The sequence below is a fragment of the Dryobates pubescens genome, chromosome Z, assembly GCF_014839835.1.
Source record: "Dryobates pubescens isolate bDryPub1 chromosome Z, bDryPub1.pri, whole genome shotgun sequence".
NCBI lineage: Eukaryota > Metazoa > Chordata > Aves > Piciformes > Picidae > Dryobates > Dryobates pubescens.
In genome coordinates, this window is record NC_071657.1 from 125,701,496 (window position 1) to 125,722,598 (window position 21,103).

At 40.0% G+C, this 21,103-nt stretch overlaps 1 protein-coding gene across 1 annotated transcript in view; it reads left to right on the plus strand.

The window, feature by feature from the left end:
• CNTN1 (contactin 1) overlaps positions 1 to 21,103 on the plus strand; it is an 88,096-nt gene that overhangs the window by 58,009 nt on the left and 8,984 nt on the right. The window contains exons 18-21 of the mRNA XM_054178136.1: positions 1,697 to 1,800; positions 8,484 to 8,670; positions 10,163 to 10,275; positions 11,320 to 11,476. Coding sequence (XP_054034111.1) covers positions 1,697 to 1,800; positions 8,484 to 8,670; positions 10,163 to 10,275; positions 11,320 to 11,476 — 561 coding nt within the window. The remainder of the gene's footprint in view (positions 1 to 1,696; positions 1,801 to 8,483; positions 8,671 to 10,162; positions 10,276 to 11,319; positions 11,477 to 21,103) is intronic.

Consider the following 21,103-nt stretch of genomic DNA (forward strand, 5'->3'; position numbering starts at 1 on the left):
TAGTATGCTTTTTGGTTCCCAGGCTTAACTTTATGTAGTTACACTTAGAGGATGTGTGCTATGTTTTCAGTGAAGAGAATGTGAGGCCCACCTGACTGCTTCTTTTGCTGACAGAATTAGAAGACTAGAGAAAAGCAGCTGATGTCATCTTTCTGGCTCAGGAGAGACTACAAAATATTTATAGAACTTAAATGCCAAGTAAGGATATAAATTATTTGGAGCTCATAAACAAGCATAAGCAGGTGAAATATTGCTCAGAGTATTGTATCAAAATCCTCAGCAGATGGAACTTTTCAATATGGACCATTTTGGCAAGTTTTGTAATTGATACAATGGAGAAGAGTCTGACAGTGATTTGGGAATAGATTAGATGATCACATCGATTCCACCTGTACTTCTGCACCTCTGAATCAGCAAGTGATATTGCTGCTATCAGACAACAACTTCTCAAAGGTAGTATTGAGATTTTAGAGTAATAAGGCCATACAGTGTTCCAGAGGGGTGTATATATGCATACCATGGACAACTTCTGTTGCTTTAGTGACTAGGAAATTTCTGTGTTCCCACACGTTTTAAGCCAGATCCCGTGTCTGACAAATACTAGTCATACCTGCCATTGCCATAACTGAGTTATGATTGCTAGTAATGAGTGCACAGGCCTCTTGCTTATCTAAATTCCTGTCATTGTGAAAACAGTTTTGCAATAATGTATAATTTTTTAATTATACATTTGCATTATTACCAGTCACTGAAAGACAATTACAACAGGTAACTTTGCATATAAGATTATTTTGTTACCTAGGATACTTTTCACGAGAGATGTAACTGATTTTTTTTCTTAACAGTGGCTGTTTTGATGCATAGTTGACTGGATGCCCATTTGGAAGATTAAATATATGAAAGCTTTCCTCAGATTGGGCTGCCATGCCTGTCTGTTGCAACTTGCTTCAGTAGATTTGTGACAGAGAACTGTTCTTAGCTTGGAAAACTTAGCTTTTGTAGACATTGCTAAGTTTAATGCTTTTTGAATCCCTTGCCTCATTTAAAATGCAAGCAGCAGTGAAAGAACAGCTTCTTAGGATGAAATTAGAACCTAGTATTCTAAGCCCTGAATGCAAGTGTATCCCATTATAGTGGTCTGTGTTCTGCACTGGTTCCTCTCCAGAACTAAGAACACAAATAAAATGACCTGTGTGATTTATGCCTCATAGAAGGGTGCTGTTCATAGCCAGTAATGCTATTGGAGTATTTCACACCTGTTTTCAAATGTATATTGCCATTGGCCAGCTCTACATCTAATATCTGGTCTCTTAAAAGCCTTGTATCATCGTGACTAAATGACATACACATGAACATGTATGTAATCCGTGTGCAAAGATCACTGGATGCTTCATTCTATTGATCAAAGCCTGGTTTTAATTTACACAAATTTCAGCCTGGAACCAGTTGGGACATAAAGACACATAGTCTGAGCCAAGTGACAGGATAATTTCTTTGTTCTTACAGAGTCATTTCCCATACAGATCGTGACTGAATTTAAAGTTTACTCAAGTAAAACCAGATTAGAGACTGACATGCTTGACTCCCTGATACCAAGAAAACAATACAAAATATTGAAGTGAGAAGAGCCCCTGTAAGCAAGTATGACACTGTCATGGGATGAGATTGGGTCTTTAATGTGTGTTTTATCTTTCAGCTCCAACTGAAGTACCTACAGATGTGAATGTGAAAGTTTTGTCATCTTCTGAGATGTCTGTTTCTTGGCACCATGTTTCTGATAAATCTGTGGATGGATATCAGGTGAGTTTAGATGTGACGCTGTGCATCTTCTCATTCATTTAATTTCAGCAGTTAGATGCAGGAATAACTCCTGTTCTTGCAGTCTGCCCTTTAGAGTTCACTGCTCTTCCATTGTTTGCTGTACAGATTTCACATCCTAAGAGAGATTGGTTTTGGTGCTGTGCACTTCATTGCTAAAACATTAACAAATGTTTGTGCTCACTATTCAAATGAGAAAAGACATTGTTTCATAAAAGAATCTTACCTGTGTTACACAATCAAATGCCTATTGCTGCGTTCTCAAAACATACTGAAATGAAATTTTAGGTGTTATTGTCAACACAGATGTGAAACTATAACTAACTTGTGGCCAATTTAAATTATCAGCAGTTATTAATATGATTCACCCACAAATCCCCAGTAAGTTGGGCTACATGACGAATGCCCAGAATCCAGCAGAACAGAGACAGTGCTATTGTGCAAGACATCAATGTTTTGCTCGTGGTTGCTATTCTCCACATGAAAAAGAGCTTCAAGTTATGTTCATCTGGTCCAAGACTAAGTTGTATTACCAGTACAAATTGTTCTTGTCTTTGTACAAAGGTGATGACAGCCACAGGATGGGTGCAGCCAGGAATAACCAGGTAGTACTCCTGCCAGGAAGCTGTAACATCATCTGTGGACAGTGGATGCTGATGAACTCTGCTGGGTGCATCCAGTTTACTTTGGCTGCACTCCAAAATAAGGAATTGGGCCTTGGATTGCTAGTGATTTTGATTTAAGTTGTTGGCTGCTTGCTGGTAGTGTCTGCGTTCCAAAATGAGCACATACAAATGTGGAGTGACCTGACAGAATGGGTTTTTATAACCGAGATCAATGAATCGATGTTCTTCCAATTAGTAGTACTTGTTTCTGTATTTCCTGTCTCCATGAGATTTATGTAATGCTTTGGGGATACTGTAACAATACCAAAGATCTCAATAGGAACTAGCATAGTGTCTCATAAAAACAACAAATTCAGCAGAATAGGATGGACAAATTCATCGTCATAACTGAGAGCTGGGTGGAATGGCCAGGTGTGTGAGATTCAGCCAGCCATGTAGCAGTCTTGTACTCCCAAGCTGGACAGTCTGCACAGAAACCAGGCAGGAAGTCTGCACTCCCTGAATAATCAAAACAGACACGCCAGGGGATGTAGAGAGAGCAGCCACAAAGAGTGCTGAGGGAGCATGGGATTAACAGGGAATGAGGTAGGAAAGCTGGAATGGTAAGGATAAGTGGGGTGTCCTGAATATGCAGTGCAAGAAGTGGCATTAGAATATGAATTTCTTATTTTATTTTTCTTAATCTTTATAAAGAAATCTCCTAGTTGTCAGGACTATGGAGAACAGTTCCCATCTCTCTACACAATGAAATAGACTGACAGGCACAAGTTACTGCCCCATGGAGCACAGTAAGGTGTTAATGCTGAGATGTTTTTCTGTAGAGCAATCACCAGCCTCATTTCTAGTAAAGAAGAAAAGGAGGAAAGGGCAAGATTATGCTTCCACATCAAGAACAAAATGAAGTCTTGTGCTTCTGAAGATCAGATCTCCCTTTAGTCCTGGAGGAGCCACAGGACAGGGCAGAAACAGAGAGGGCTCTTCCAGAAGAGCAAGGCTGCAGGTAGCTGCAATACAAGTTCTGGGGAAAGGAGCACTCAAACTACATTATAAATTCCAATTAATACGTCTGGAAGGCTCTGTCTCTATTGGCATCAAGAAATAATCCAGTATTTGTTTTTCAATTACTGCTCAGCTCTAATACAGGTTGGCATAATCCCTCATTCACCAAAACACCTTCTCAGCTTCATTTTGGTCTTTAGTAGTATCTGAAAATCACATAATCAACCTTTTACGTGCTGGGATTGAAGAGGTGGGAGTACCCTGGGCAAAGTATCTGAAGGTATTTCACCTGTGACACAATGCTTTTCACACCAGGAGGAGTCAGATTTTCTTGACACTAATGCATACTGTCAGAATGGCTGCCCTCATAATGATGAGTGTGAGCTGACACGTTTTGCCATTACAGAGGAGTATCCTCAGCTCACACTTAAAGAAGAGATAGAGTATGAAAACTATCTCCATCCATATAGAGAATTTAAGATTTATGAGTTCTTACAATGGCAAGCTGAAAGCCACAGCTCCTCAGTGCATGCACTACCAAAGACACTGTCCATATTTCCTGCTGCTTCTATGCAATAGATGAAGGTTTATTCTGTTAAACAAATTTGTCACCACCTTTGTCACTTTTTTACTGAAATACGCTATTAGCATTCTTTCTTAATACGGGTAAAGTATCTCTTATGATTCTTCTTTGTAAAGTTTTCATCCATATGAGAGCTGTTGTTTGATGACTCTTACAACAGCTTGGGATGTATGTAAATGTAGTAAAATTTGCATAGAGGAGAGGACCATGAAAGAGAGCATGTTTTCCCTAGTTTCACAGTATCACAGTATAACCAAGGTTGGAAGAGACCCCAAGGATCATCAAGTCCAACCTGTCCCAACAGACCTCACAACTACACCATGGCACCAAGTGCCACGTCCAATCTCCTCTTGAACACCTCCAGGGACGGCGACTCCACTACCTCCCTGGGCAGCCCATTCCAATGACGAATGACTCGCTCAGTGAAGAACTTTTTCCTCACCTCGAGTCTAAACCTCCCCTGGCACAGCTTGAGACTCTGTCCCCTTGTTCTGGTGCTGGTTGCCTGGGAGAAGAGACCAACCCCTTCCTGTCTACAACCAGGTAGTTGTAGAGGGCAATGAGGTCACCGCTGCTCCTTCTCTTCTCCAGGCTAAACAATCCCAGCTCCCTCAGCCTCTCCTCATAGGGCTTGTGCTCAAGGCCTCTCCCCAGCCTTGTTGCCCTTCTCTGGACACGTTCAAGTGTCTCGATGTCCTTCTTAAACTGAGGGGCCCAGAACTGGACACAGAAGGCTGCACTAATTCATGATGGCTAAGGCATTCCTTCCCACAGTTGGCTTATCTCCTACAACAAACTCTAGAGCTGAGGCTGAAACACCCTTCTGTGTACTCTGGGGTTTCATGACCTGTGAGTTACCCTAGCAAGGTAAGTACAGGGCACCAGGTCTTTAAGAAAAACAGAGGGGTTACTGAGCAAACAAGGGAAATATGACTTCTTGAAGTCATAAGGCAAGAGGGTGAAAGAAATTTCCAAGTTATTTCAGAAACTTTAAACATTATTTAATTAATTTAGATATAGAAATAGAAATATTTCATTAGCAATAAAGAAATCAGTACTTTTTTAGCTCTCAGGATGGTCATCTTACTTCAGTTTTTCTTTTTTTCCAAGAGTAGTTGCAGTGATCCAAATACATAGGTAGGATTGTATATTAAATGAAGAGGTGAAGACAAACATTCTGTGTGTGTGACACAGCTCACACACTATAGGATTAGTTAGTCCACAACAGTGCAGCCAAGAACAATAATATTTAGGATTCTAATTTAATTTTTAAATTATATTACTACTTCTTGAAATGCAATATACTCTCAGGGAAGTAATTTACATTTGCACTCATTGTTCTCACTTGGGGTTTTTTTATGTTGTGTATTACTTGTTATGTTAACACCCTTAGCATCACTGTAGTGCAAATGAACAATAGCAATGTGGAAAGTTTTGCAAGTCTGAGGTGTTAAAAATCTTCCAGCATATGCTCCATTATTAACAAAAGCTTTGCATAAAGTGTGTTTGCCATCTCTAGGTAAAATAGGTAGAATAGAATAGAATAGAATAGAATAGAATAGAATAGAATAGAATAGAATAGAATAGAATAGACCAGGTTGGAAGAGACCTTCGAGATCATCGTGTCCAACCTATCATCCAACACTACCCAATCAACTAAACCATACAACCAAGCATCCTGTCAAGCCTTGCCCTGAACACCCCCAGCGACGGCGACCCCACCACCTCCTCAGGCAGCCCATTCCAGTGGGCAATCACTCTCTCTGTATAAAACTTCCTCCTAACCTCCAGCCTAAACCTCCCCTGACGCAGCCTGAGACTGTGTCCTCTTGTTCTGGTACTGGTTGCCTGGGAGAAGAGACCAACCTCTGCCTCACTACAACCCCCCTTAAGGTAGTTGTAGAGAGCAATAAGGTCACCCCTGAGTCTCCTCCTCTCCAGACTAAGCAACCCCAGCTCCCTCAATCTCTCCTCATAGGGCTTGTGCTCCAAGCCCCTCACCAACCTTGTTGCCCTTTTCTGGACACGCTCCAACAAGTCAACATCCTTCCTAAACTGAGGGGTCCAGAACTAGACATAGTACTCAAGGTGTGGCCTAATCAGTGCAGTGTACAGGGGCAGAATGACCTCCCTGCTCCTGCTGGCCACACAGTTCCTGATGCAGGCCTTAATGCAGGTACTTAATTAACATAATAGAATGAATTAATTAGTCTTTGATAGCCAGTTAATATCAACAGTAAAGCTACCATTGGTCCTGTCATAGCTAATAAACTTCTGGCCATGTAGAATTTCACAGACTCCCCTTTGCTGCAATCTAGAAACTTGTTTGAACTTAGGGACAGAGATAGATATGATGACCTCAGGCTCCTGATGTACACTCTCACACTTGAGTCAGCCACTTAGAATTACCAGCTCATGGTACACAGCTGGTTGCATTCAACAGCAGCAATTTATCTACAAGAGTTTGTTTATTACAATCTTATTTTTAAAACTCTGACTTGAAGATCATAGTCAATCTTCAGCTGAAAGGATCAATTTGGTGCTCATTCCTCAGTTGTTTTGTGGCAAAGGCTGTTAACTCAGTAAAATAATGACCTTGAGATGTGGGAATTTCCTGAATGTGAGTGCCTAAATCACTGATGTGTATTAAACTGATGTTTAGTATGATCAGGGATTAAACTCCCAAAACAGTGCAGGAGATATATAACTAAAAACTATCTGTTTGTGCCTGCCGAAAGGCAAGTATGCATGCCATATTTAAACATCTGAGCCTGATTGGCCTGCAGATACAGTGTGATTCTCTCTGCACAAGGAGAGAGTGACAAAAGCTATTAAAATATTGACATTTGTAATAGTGGAAGTACAAGTCCACTAATAGTGGTGGGCAAGACTTGAGGCAGCAAATCTTGGCAAGAGACTTTAGTTTTAGATGAGAGTAACTTCTATATAGTGATACTGGCTGCTATCAAGTCCAAAGATATTTGAAGCAGGTGAAGATGAGGCCCCTGGTTCACCTATTATTCGGCCACAGTATGTGCTCTGAGGTAAAAGAAGTATTTTTATTAAACATTTTCATTTACACCTGAACAAGGGAAAATAAAGCCTTGCCAAAGTACAGGGTTATACCTATAATTTGTAAAGAGAAGAACTGTAGTATTAACACCTCAACAAACCATCTGCTCCTCTGACCTATTCCTTAAATGAAGTTTCCAAGGAAAACTAACATCTCTGAACAGAAGATTAAAGTGGTTTCTATTTAAAGGTAGATTAACAGGATACCTGGTGTCACCAGACAACACTTACAAAGCAAGATTTTTCCTTGAGCCTGAATTTGCCAACAAGATAAACCTCTTCCTAAACAATTTTATAAGATGTAGCATACCCAAAAATCACTAGGAGGACAGGCAGAAGCTGAGCAGAAACTCTGAGAGTAAAAACACTCAAAACCAAAATGTAATGAGCATGGCTTTTCTCTTTTTTCAGGTTACTGCAGTAGTTTAATTTTATGCAAATGGTTATAAACCAGACAAAACCCAGAGACTGACAGTGTCTTCATTCTCATTTGCATCTCACAAGGCTGTGCAAAACAGAACTCTCTCTGTGTGACAGATCCTACAGAACACCATCCCTCCATAGGAATTAGTCTTTTTAAAGTGCATATTGAATTAAAGTAGAATGGAACAGTTTATTTGGGGCTGGGGGAGAAAGACAATCACCATGGTTGGAAAAGACCTCTAAGTTCATCAAGTTTAACCAATGTCTAACTACCAGGGCTGCTACTACATCATATCCTTGATCCTATTCCAGTCTTTGCTAAGTTTTTTGATATAGGTTTTCCTAATTTTTAACCTAAGCCTCCCTGGCTTCACTTGGGGCCATTTCTTCCTCTTCTGTCAGTTGTGACTTTTGAGAAGAGACCAACAGACACCTCTCTACAATGTCCTTTCAGGTAGTGTAGAGGTAGGTGCCACAACTGATACTCCTCTCAAGCAGTTGTAGAGAGTGATAAGGTCTCCCCTCAGCGTCCTTTCCTTCAGATTAAACAACCCCAGCTCCTTCAGCTGCTCCTCATAAGATTTATTCTCCAGACACCTTACCAGCTTAATTGTCCTACAGGCTGTTTGCTGTGCAGCAGTTACCACCTCTCAGTTAAAATGTGGTAACACTATGGGCAGTGCCCTGGCCTGGAAGCCACCCTCTTTTGTCCCCAGTGTCACCTTGACTGCCCCTTACAGACTGTCTTTGTGAGAAAAGGTTTCATAATAAAACATGAATTTGTTTTCATTTCTTTGTGTGCAACTGGGTTAAAATCACCACCTGTAGAAGGAATTCTGTGCTTTAGTTCATTTATTACCCAGAGTGTGTGGTAGAAAAATACCCAACATGTATAAGTTTTTTATGAGCTTTCTTTGTGGCTAAATGTGTTAAATTTAATCCTCCCATTTCCTTGCTTACAGATTCGTTACTGGGCTGCTCATGATAAAGAGGCAGCTGCACAGCGAGTACAAGTGAGCAATCAAGAATATTCAACCAAAGTGGAAAATCTGAAGCCCAACACTCGCTACCATGTAGATGTTTCTGCCTTCAATAGTGCAGGCTATGGGCCTCCCAGTAGAACCATCGATATTATTACCAGGAAAGCACGTAAGTAAATGGAGCATGGGCTCAAGTACAATGTCATGTACTTCCTTATTGCAGGTTGCATCATCTCCTTCTTTTTTTCAAGTGTGGCTTCTCATCCATAGACCCAGTGTACTCCCTTGATGTGGGATTGGTACTTTGTCTGAAAATTTCTACTAAGGTTCTCCTTCCTCTCTTTTGTTGCCATGCACAATGTGGAGAGCATCCAAAAGGCAGTGAAGAAACTGATTGTAGACTCACAGGAGGGTGAGCTACAATCTTGGATCAGGTTGTTCAGGGCTTTATCTAGCTGGATCTCAAAAACCTACAGGGATAAACACTGCACAGCCTCACTGAGGAACCTCTTCCACTGCCTTTTTCTGAGACTCTTTTAATCAAATTTGTGCCATTTTTCACTCATCCTCCTTCCATGCCACTTTGAAGAGCCTGGATCCTTCTTCTCAATAACATCCCTATAAGAACAGACAGGGCTATTAGAACCTTTTCAAAGTAGTCTCTTCTCCAGGATGAGCAAGCCCATCTGTCTCACTGTCCCTTCACAGGGCAAGTGAGCCAGTTCCCCACTGGGTTGATGGCTCTCTGTTGCACTCATTCCAGATTACCAATGTCTGTCTTTCTACTGGAGGCCCCCCAAGCTGGACATGGTGTTCCAAATGATGAACAATTCAGACCAGCTATTACTTAGACAGCTGTGCACTGTCTTTATGTTTAATCAGCAATGAGAAGCTTTGTATTCTTACAATTAAAATGTGACCAATTGCCATTTTCATTAACAGTAGAGGGAGCCAGAATCAGGCAGCCTTGAAAAGTGGATGATCTGAATGGCACCCTTGAATTTACATGTCATAATAGCTTTCTGAATATAGCTCCTGACTTAATGATGATACCTAGCACTAACATATGGTGAGCAATGTTCAGTTAAGAAATACATCTTGTGTATTTAAAACACAATTATATGGGCTAAAAATACATACAACTAATGTGAGGATTTCTGTCACTAAATAATCTGTTGTGCAACTTGCACCTGCAGGGTTCATTTGCATTGAATAAGACCATTTTATAAGCTTATTGTCTGAAATATAATTAATGGTTTCTGCTGTGGGGTACTGCAATTTCTACTGCAGTAAATACTGTAGAAATGCCTCTGAATGGTTAGTTAAATGTTTAATCTCAATGAATATATATGACATAAGCCACATTTTGGGAGGTTCTGAACATGGTTTCATGCCAACAAACACAAATGGTCAACAGCATTGTGAAGGGTAATGCTGGCCACTTCCATTCTGGCAAGACAGAGAGGCAAACCCACAAGGCAGCCACTGCACAAGCCTTCCAAAATCGCCTGGCTGGAGCTGTAACAGTTCACTCCAGTTCATTCCCTTAATCATATCACATCAGCATAATTTCCCTTTGGGAATTTTTGCATGGCTTTATAGAGATGTCAGTGAATGTTTATGAAATCTCATTTATGTGCAGCATTTATGTTGCTTTTCAGCTCCAAGCCAGCGTCCAAGAATTATCAGTTCTGTAAGATCTGGTTCAAGGTACATCATCACCTGGGATCACGTGAAGGCAATGTCAAATGAGTCTGCAGTTGAAGGATACAAAGTATGATCTCTGAAAACATTTTTTATCTTTGTGTATGCTGCATGAGGAGCATTTTATAGTACAGTATTGAACGCTTGTACCTAATCTGACTTAAACATAGTTACATGCCAAAGATCACCGATGTTCAGTAGGCTTATGGCAAAGCCAGTGGGCTCAGTCAATACAGTGAGAAAGCATTGGGGCACTGGAATTCATTTGGGTGGGACAATTTAAATCAGTTGACTGCAGCAACCTGCTAAAAATAGCACTAAAAAACCCAAACTCTTGAGTAGTTTTTCCTTATACCAATATGCATTGTTCCAGCTTTCCTTGCCCATCTCCATGGGAGCTACAGTTCCTGGAACAAGATTTCTTTAAAGTTTGAAAAGGTAGAGGGAGGGAAGGGACATTTAACCTCATTAGGTACAATTACTGTATAACTAGAGCAGATGTATATACTAACTACAGGGCATACAGAAAGCTCCAAAAAATAATTCCCATTTAACCACTGCCTGCCTGGTGGTGAGAAAATTAGTATCGTGAGCTACACATACAAATTTTGCTTGAGTTGAACTGCTTCCTGAGAATTCCTGACAATGTTTCACAGAGATTATTTCAGAAGGAGTGAGGTTAATTTCTGTGAGTCTCACAAGATATATACCATCACATTTGCATTAGTTGAGAGTTAATAATATAATTAGTGTTTGTTTCACTTATGAAAATGCTAACAAATTTTATGTCATAAAACCCAGCTGAGTTCTCAGATTTTCATTTGATCCTCTCTGCCACCCTGCATTATTATCCTCCATCATTTACTTATTTCAAATGCAAGGGCTGAAATTATTTTTCCAAAGGTACCATAATTTTACAAGAGAGAAAATAAGGAGGAAGCATCCTGTCCAGATTCATCTGATGTAAAAATGGAAAAAGTAGCACCAGCTGCTGTTTTGATATATGTATATCAGTAAAAACTTAATTCTTTTTCACTGACACATTGTACATAGGTAAATGTGTTTTCATAGAAATACAACATTTCAATAACTATACTTACTATGACTTTCCCAGGTACTTTATAGACCAGATGGGCAACATGAAGGCAAGTTGTTTTCGACTGGAAAGCACACAATAGAGGTCCCAGTCCCCAGTGATGGCGAGTATGTTGTGGAGGTCCGTGCACACAGCGAAGGAGGAGATGGAGAAGTAGCTCAAATAAAAATTTCAGGTGAGGAGATAACTTCCCTTCTTCTTTCCCACACTACTGATTATCTTGAACTGAATATATTCCTTCTGTTAACTATCTAGAGATGGGCACACCATTCCCATCCAAAATCTGTGAGGTAGCTCTTCAGCAGTGAGTACTCTGAGAATTAGAGTGTCTTAAAATATTTCTGAAGACTTATAAAGCACATAGGACACTTCAGCAGCAGTCCAAATCAATCCTGGAAGCACTGCCAGTCTTCCAAATATCAAACTGTTTCTACTGGTACTCCATTAGGCTGCCATTTCTAGTAGTCTTGCAAGCACAACTACGTGATGCAGTCCTCAGACTCAAGATGTTAGCTTGCAATAATCCTCTAGTTTCTAGTTCCTGTTGCCTCTCTGTCTCATTCCTCTGTAAGTGAGAAAAGTGAGTGGTTCACGGTGCTCCACAGGCCAGTTGCTGGGGAAGTTCCACTTTTCAGGAAAGAGAGGAGATACAATGCAAAAATGTAAATGAGCAGTGAGAAATGCAACAGGCTCAGCATTGGAGTGGTGTGGATGATAGGTGAAGAGGGAAATGGACCATGGCTCAGGCTGGTTCAGCTTGTGTTCAGTTTTGACTCTGAATACAAGCTCAGGCATGCTCTGCATGTGTCTTTTCTATTAGTTTTGTAATCTAGGTAGCGCCTTAGCACACAGTGTATGAAGTAGAACATAGGAATAAATATCAAGTACTTGAATAATGTCTTTACAAGGTTACAGTTCAAATGCATGCATTGTATTCTTGTCTTTGTCATTTAAAAATGAACTTGAGGAATATTAATTATTAACTATTAACATTATTCTTGTCTTACAACTGGCGTAGCCATTACTGTGTCTTAAATAGAGCAATGCCTGCACTATATTATCTGTGTACTGTCAGAGGAGGTTCCTATTCCTAAAGGAGTGGACCTCCAGTATGCTGCTTTTTAATACTATGTACAGTTTGTATCACCTAGTGTTAACTCATCAGTATCACTATTTTTGTTTATAAGAAGCATCTATTCCACTTCTTGTCAAATGGAATCTAAAGGTGGAGAATCCATCATTTGCCAGATATGTTGTTCTCATGATTAACCACCTGCACTGTTGACATTTCTGTGACTAGATTTTAACTACATTTGTCCATTCTGGGAGTCTGATCATTGTTTCCTTTTATATCTTTTGTCTAGATTATAGAGTCTTTTTGTGCCTGATGTGTTCTCCCCATCAAGAAATGTATATATATCAGTAACTTGACTAATCAAATGCTAAAGAGGTGGAGTGCCTTGAATTTCTCTGTGATAACATTTTCTTCAGGTCTTAAATAATTTCAACAACTCTTTTTTTAACTTCTCCAGCTTCTGAGAATTCCTTTAGCACTGTAGATACTATGTGCATTGTTTCAGCTCTGCTGTCTGCAGAGGGAGTCTTGCCTCCCTACAGTTACTACGCCATCAGTATTTATGAAAGGCTTTCATTAGCTATTTGTTTCCTTGCACTGGACTATAAAATGGTTTTCATCTTGCTTGTCCAACAGCAGTTCTAAATCATTTCTGGAATCCTTACTTTTCAGGATAGTGTCCCATCCTGATCTGTGTGGCATGTCTCTCTTTTTTCCTGGGTGTGTATTTAGTACGTGGCTATGATGTATAGCTGTTTTTTGAATGGCTTAAGTTCCCATGCTGTCTGGGTTTCTCTGTGGATGTGGTGTTGTCATCAGTTTTCACTACTTTGCAGTTTTGGTTCAGGTACACAGTTCCTTAGGTGTTTACCTTTGGTTTCAAGTGAAAATGTTTGGACTGCTGTTTGCTGTGGAATTCCACTAGAAATTGAATGGACATTCTTTAGTAATTGTGCTTTGAATTCTGGATTCTGTTTGCATTCTGAATCCACGAATCACACACTCTGTTAGGTATGAAGTCAACCACCTTTACAAAACCTGTCATACACTGGGGGAATCACTTTTAACATGTTTTGTGAGCTGCAAAAAAGCTGAAGCAACTGCTATCTTTGAGACATGCCTTAGGTCATCTTTGCATCATGCATCTATTAACATTTGTCATCAGTGTGGTGTAAAGACCTTTTAGGTAGTAGCAGAGAGATTCTTTTCTGGTCTGGAAGGTGAACCATCATGTCAGTACGATGTTGAGCCCAAGCTTATCAGTCTTGCCAGTTTATTCTATGTATTCTAATGCTTGCCCCAAGCATGCCTCTACAGAGTTAGCACCTCTGGGAGAACTAGCACTCTACAAATGCTAGTTCATAGAGTTTTGTATTCTCTGTTTTCACACTGCCTGCAAATTTTCAGCCACAACTTACCATTCCCCAACTGGACAGAGTTTGGCTGTGTCTTGCATGGCCTAGATAAAAGCAGCATTCCCTGAACTCAATTTAGAAAATAAGATAGAAAAGGAGACAAAGAACAGGGTAATCTCTTTGGCAGATGCAATATACAGATAATTGGGCAAGTATTTCAGGCTATTTCTGTTTTCAAAGCAAGCTTTTTCTGAAAAGCAGAATGAAATGTAGTTTTAACACCTATACATGGCCAATGATGTCTCCTAATTTTTATTCATAAGGAAATTTTCCAGTAGCTTGACAGAGTTTAGAATAATTGCCTGAAAGGGATTATGAAATGGTGAGCAGCTTCTAGGTAATGATGTTTTTCTCAGAAACATACAAAGAAGAGAAGGTTTACTTTCATAAGAATGTGTGTTCTAGTGGTTGACTGGCTGAAATGGAATTTATGTATTTAACAAGAGATGTAAACAATAGCTAAGGCAAAACATAAGGCATCTTACAAAATTCAGAGACAACCATTGCCTTACTTGACCTTTAAGCATCTGAATCTGGAGTTTGCAAACCAAATTATTTTCCTGCATGAGTGAATAGGGCAAATTAAGCAGCTAGGGCAGGTGTTCAAAAGAGCCTGACAAGGAATGACCAGACCTTATGCAAACTGGAAGGCTGCATCAAAGAGAGAGGAATGTCTAGAGAACCTGTATCTCCTCCTGCTGTTCACAGAGTATCAAGTCCAAGGTAATCTACATAATAAACTTGAGTTAGGTGTCTAATCTCTCATTTATAATAGTTGTCATTTAGGGTATAATTGAGAAGCTTAAACAAAGCCCGTAACATTTGAGATTTCCCCAGATTACCAGGGACATCCACACAATCCTGGCAGGCATGGCAAGATCTACAGTAGACCTGAGGTCTTCTGGATCAGTAGCTGGAGACCAGTCAAAACACCAGAAGACATCTTATGGCCTATATTTCAGGTGTATTGAACTGAATTCTTTTGCAAAACAATACCATTTTCCTGATGGTGCAGTCCTCAGACTATTACCTGTTACTGATCTTCCATGTAAGTGAGGAGAAAGCTGCAACTTGTAGTCCAAGAGTGATCAAAAGATACTTCAGAGCCTTTGGACAGTTGGTAGGGGAATCTGAGGTACAGGGTATTTTTTCCTCTCTCATTGCAGGCAGTGACATTTGAAAGAACAGAGGGATTCAGGCTGCTCCATGGCTGGTTTCACAGCCACAATTTTGGTTTACTTGACACTGGAATGGTTTGCACAGCACTAGGCTTGCTGACATCAAATGGGAGACACCCTTCTCAAAGGGAGAAGAGTCTTTGCTCAAGAAATTGCAAGGCTGATCAACAGGACTTTAAAGTAGATGTGAAGGGGGAGGGGGATAACAGTATCAGGCTAGTGACAAGCTGTGGGATGACACACAAGGGACAAGGTGCTAGTAAGAGCCTTCAGCCTGTTGCCTTGAAGCATGCTGGGGACAGTGCAGCACAGTCAATACCTTACAGAGATGAAGCAGGGGCTCCTGAGGTAGTAGGAGCCAAGAGGCAAATGTCAATAGAACACCTTAAGGCAATTGAGGAGTGTTTCTCTAAGATGGTGACCCAGCCGAGAGCCCAGCTGAAGTGCCTCTACATGAACACATACATCATGGAGACCAGACAGGAGGAGATGAAGCTACTGTGCTGCTAGAAAGCTACAATGTAGTGGCCATTACTGAAATCTGGTAGGACGTATCCTATGACTGGAAACACAAATGCTTACTGTAACATCACTCGATGTATATATGTTGAGCTATAATCAGTGTAACATGTAGTCATGAACTGTTGTATTTTATTGGCTAATGCCTGTTGTACAGCTAAGGGTTGGGAGATGCTTTTCAGGCCCCTTACAGTAAATTAATGAGCAGCATGATTTCAGATTCATTCTTGGAGATACCACAACCAGCTGAAAGTTGAAACAGCTTGTTTAACCAAAGGAGTCAGTTTCAATTGCTAATAATGGGCTTATCTGTTTTCTGTTAAAAGGATGAGATTTCTTTCTTTCTTTCTTTCTTGCATGCTTTGAGGATTGCAGTGCTTTGTCATAGTGATAATATTAATGTAATCAAAGCAATCTTGCAATCAGTAGGAACTAAATCCATATGGCACTTAGTACTTCTGTCGCTTTGCTTGTGTAACTGCTCTGGCTTCAGTGCAATCAGTCTGTGACAGAGTAAGGAAAAAATAGAATCAAACTCTCAAATTTTAAAATGTCATCTGAGTGTGGAGGTAGGGGGCAACTCCTGATTTTTGAAAACAGGAAGATCATGGAATGGTCTGGGTTGGAAGGGACCTCTGAAGGTCATCTAGTCCAGCCCCCTCTGCAGTTAGCAGGGGCAGCCTTCACCATGCAGCTTCATCTTCAAATATGAAATCAGGTTAATTTCTCAGTTTAAAATAGTGGCATGAACATTAATATGTTGTATATGCTTATAGCAAGGGAACAAAATTACAGCTTCTCTGTGTTCACTGCACACATATACATACACATATGAATTCCATTTGCCAGAGGCATGTTTTAGGATCCTGAAAAAGTGTTTCCTTTGAAGCACAGCTTTTTCAAAGGAAAATGCCTTTTTTTTTTTGCCTGCAGTAACTCATAAAAACATTTTTCTTAGTTTATATTTTTATTTCATTACTGTTATTGAAAGGGGACATTAGTATTTCTTGCACATATGAGTATCAAGTAAATCAGGTGGTCATTCACTTTTTATGTGGTACTTTTGATCATAATTTGAAAAGGTCCACTTAGTGCAAAGGTGGTTGTAGTAACAAGAAATGAGAACACAGGTGAAAATCATAAGGAATACTGATGAAAGCATCCTCTAACTGGCATGACAGTCCTGTGTTACTGATCTTGGAACTTATTATGCATACCAAAAAAAGCTTCTACTAAACTAAAAATATGTTTCCATTTATGTTTATTTATATGGGAATGGTTGGATACACACCAAGTGTGAATACAACAAAACTTCATTTTTAACCATAAGGCTCACAACTAAGCTGTGCTGTTATGATTGACAGGCTTTATAGCTGGAAATGGAATGTATGTGTACATGGATTTAGAACACAACAGAGAACAGTATCACTCAAAACAAGAACAGGGTAGGTTGTTCATTATCACAGAATACTGACAAGACAGGAATCTGTAGTTCCTGTATATCAGAAAACAATAAAAATGGCCACTGTCTTGAAAAGGACCATGTAACTTCTTCCTGCTTTCATCTTCAGTCTGAGGTGCCATGTGCTGTGCCTGGGAACTGTCTGCAGAATTCCCACTGATGGCTGTTGCATGGTCACATGAAGGCATGAGAACTGTACAGTGCCTTTAAGCATTAGCAAAAAAGAAGTCTCTTGCAACTTCATACACCTTTGTACATGTTTCAGTTCGTTACGTAGTGGAGATTTTGCTGGCTATCCCCATGCTTGCAAAAATGCTGTAGGAAGGTGTGACTGCCAGGGAGAACATATATTCTTGTTGGAGCTCAGAAAATAAAGGTACTGAAGATACTAGAAGATAGCAAAGAAAAATACTATAGAAGTATAGAGAAAATCAGCAAGAGTATCACAGCTATGAAGTGAATTCTCTGTGAGGCATTCACGAGAGGCAAAGAAGGTCAGGATTGCTGGTGGGTTACAGACACAGTGAGAGAGGTCAATAGGAAAAGCTTACTCACTTTTCTTCACATTATGAAAATGACGACTTAGTAATGTAAGCAGATAGCAGATTGAAAACTATCAAAGTAATACTCTTTTGCATAGCACAGAATGGAATTGTAGGACTTTGTGCTACAGGTGGTGTGTAGAGCAAAGTTACAAACAGGCTTGCTCCATCAGCCCTTATTTAAAACTCAGCCACGTATTCAGTCTTTGACTCAGGTGCTACTGAACAGAAGCTACAAAGTAGATTAGGAGCCACTTGGACACAAATGGGAAAGAATGTCAGAGGAAAGTCATGTTCTGTATGTCATGAATTATTTATTTTCCCTTTCCTTTCCACTGCATCTGTTACCACTCCTGGAGTCAGTGTCCTGAGCTAGATAGGCCTTTGGTCAGACTCAGTGAAGTTGGCCATATACTGCCAGCTTCAAGAGAGTATACAATTAAATGCCCGAATAATATGTAATTGATCAACAAATGATTAGTTCTTCTTCTAAAAGCCTTCAATACTTTCTTTGCTTTTTTCAGCAGTTTAGATGTTACCCATCAAACCATGCCCAACTTTTAAAATGTTTATGAAGAAGAAAAGTACATTTTGGTTCACTGCAGTCAAAAATACCTTTTTTAAACAATTCAGAAGCTTTTGCTTGCTTGTGTTTCAGCAGAATCATCAGTTCATCAACGGATTAAAGGTCTGCCATTCACATTCAGTTTGTCTGAACTATACTTCTCCATTATTTTTTCTAGTCACTGAGATGTATCTTACAGCTCCTTTCAGGTTTTTTTTTGTTCCACCAACACAGGAACATTAAACAACTTCTCTTTTATGAAACAGAATGTTTTCTATTTTATATTGATTGTATACTGTGATTAGAGGAAGATGCAAAAACCCCCAAAATATTGTTATTTGACTCTCTTGTGCTTAAGTGTTGCTCTATAGCAAAGAAGAGTATCACAGAAATAATCGCATAGTTCATAGAGCGAATGCCAAGATGAGTACTTTGCTTTAATAGTGTAATCCCTTTGATGCATAATGATTTAATTTAATACAAATGCATACTCTTCTTTCACCTCTTGCTAGGACATTTAACTATTGGACTATATTATGCAACATTTTTAATTGCTTTGAGAAATCAAAGCTAGCCAAGTAGTGTTAAGAGTGATTTAAAGTAATCTTTGGAAGACTCATCTCATTAATTTTTTCCCCTTAATAATCTAGACGGGATTGCAGACATGATCACAGGGGTAAAGGAATAAAGGAGGGAATACTTTCTTTTCATGACAATCCTTATGTGTATTAATTTTTACTAGCAAGACATGGAACTGCTTTATTCAAATCTTTGTGGTATTTTTCAGTTAAATTATTAACTATCTTACATTTTATGGGTGCCTTGGAGTGGTGGCATAGTCATACCTCTCTGTTTTGTTCACCTCTCAGTTTTATGCACCTAATCTAGCCAGATTCCTTTTCTTCTTAATGAGGAGAGTGAATCACACCATCAAAGTGAAGCTCAACAGGGCTCTGTGCAGCCTAGTTGAGGATGCCCCTGCATGCTGCAGAGGGGCGTGGACCAGATGACATTCGGAGGTCCCTTCCAATGCAAACCATTCTATGATTCTGTAGCAGCCTTCCAGTACCTGAAAGGGGCCTACAAGAAGGATGGAGAGAGACTGTTTACAGAGGCCTGTAGTGATAGGTTGAGGGGCAATGGCTTCAAACTAAAGAAGAGTAGATTTAGATTGGATGTTAGGAACCATGAGGGTGGTGGAACACTGGAGCAGGTCACCCAGGGAGGTGGTTGAGGCCCCATCCCTGGAGATACTCTACGAATCTATGACCTGGGCTGGATGCCTGCTGTAACTCATCTTTTGATAAAATCTCAAGAACAACACTCAGTGATTCTCTGACAAAGACAACAGTGATACTTTTTCAGTTACTTCAGTGGCAAAGTCCAAGGTCTACTCTTTGGCAGCAGGGAAGGTGCACAGCTCTTTAGTATTAAGGAAGTTTCCAGAGTCTGCTTCCTTTAATAAACACCAAGGCTTAGTGTACTGGAGCGGGGCAATCTAATAGAAGCATGGTTACTAACTGTGTAAAGAGCAATTACAAAGATGGTGAATCCAAAGTCTTGGTGATGGCAAATTATACAAAGGAGAGCAGTGGCCAGAAATTGCAATGTGGGGGGGTTCAGGCTGGACATTAGGAAAAACTTCACCCAGATGGTAGTGCAGTGCTGGCACAGGCTAACCAGAGTTTTCATCTTTAGAGATTTCTGTGACAGTTAGGCAAAGCTGCAGCTGATGACATCCAGTGTTGGCAGTAGTCCTGACATGAGTGGGAGGTCAGACTAGCCAGTCCCAGAGGTACAAGCAGGTATGTCTAGGTATTCTGTGCTCCTGCAACCAGTATAACTTCTGAACTTCAGATCTACTGACACTACATTCAGTGATAAGTGTTTCATTACAATTAGAGTTTGTACTGTGATTATTTGGCAGGTTCATTTTATGTATAAACAGATTTGTTTGTTGCTACAGATTTAGAGAACAGATAAAATCACATATATTTGCGAACTCCAAAGTATCTTTGAAGTGTCAGTGATCATAATTCTGTATTTGCTCTCTCTCTCTCTCTAGATGTATTTAGATATAGTAAGCAGTACATCTTAGTACATACTGAAATGTTTCATGCCATTTTCAGAACACTTGAAGGACATAAATGTCAAAATAATCTCACCTTTAAGAATGTTGCCTTTAGCATCATCTATTTCGCTTTCACTGCATTCCAAAGCTTGTTCATAGAAGCAAGAGTTAGATGGCCGACAACTCAGTTCTTCAACATGTATCCTTAGCAGTGAAAGCTACACTATTTTGCTCTGGGGAGGCACCTGCTAGGCCAGCTGTTTGCTTTTTTTCCTTTCTACCCCATCTAAGATTTTTTTCTGCCCTGTTGATGAGCCAAGGCCAAATTCAAACTGGGCCAGCCTCTTGAACTAACTTATTTTCTTTGCTGCTTTTCAGCCCACTAGTTTTATCAGCTATGTTTTTGCCATGTTGCTCCCCAGCCGTGGGTGTTTCCTGATCCTGTTGTTCCTTGCTTTCTGTGCTGCTGCACTCAAGGAAGCAGAGGGAGAAGCATTTGTAAATGAAAAGGAATGACACGTGGGGGGAATTTATTTGTATAAAATATTCCCAAATCCCTGTTTTCTTGAAGAAAGAGTAAGGTCCTCAGAAATCCCCAGACATGCCATCTGTCCAAGGAATATCTGTCCTTTTTCTTCTTTTTCAGGGTTACAATGAAACTTTCTCTTCTGCCCTTCTATTTTTTCCATAAAAATATAGCCCTTTTTGATGAAAATGCGGTCAATGACTCTCTGAGACAATGATCTAATTCTTCTGAGTTGTTATCTGGCAACCATGATTTCTTAGGCAATGCAGAATACATTTATGTTGGAACATTTACAGCCAAGTGCTTTTTTCACACCAGACAATCAGCATAATTACAGATAAGCTTTTCTAGAGGGGTGAGCTATCGAAACTCACTCCACACACCTCCTGATGCTTCAGCAGGCAGTTTCCAGCAGTGAACACCTCATCCTAGCAGAGCACATGATTCAG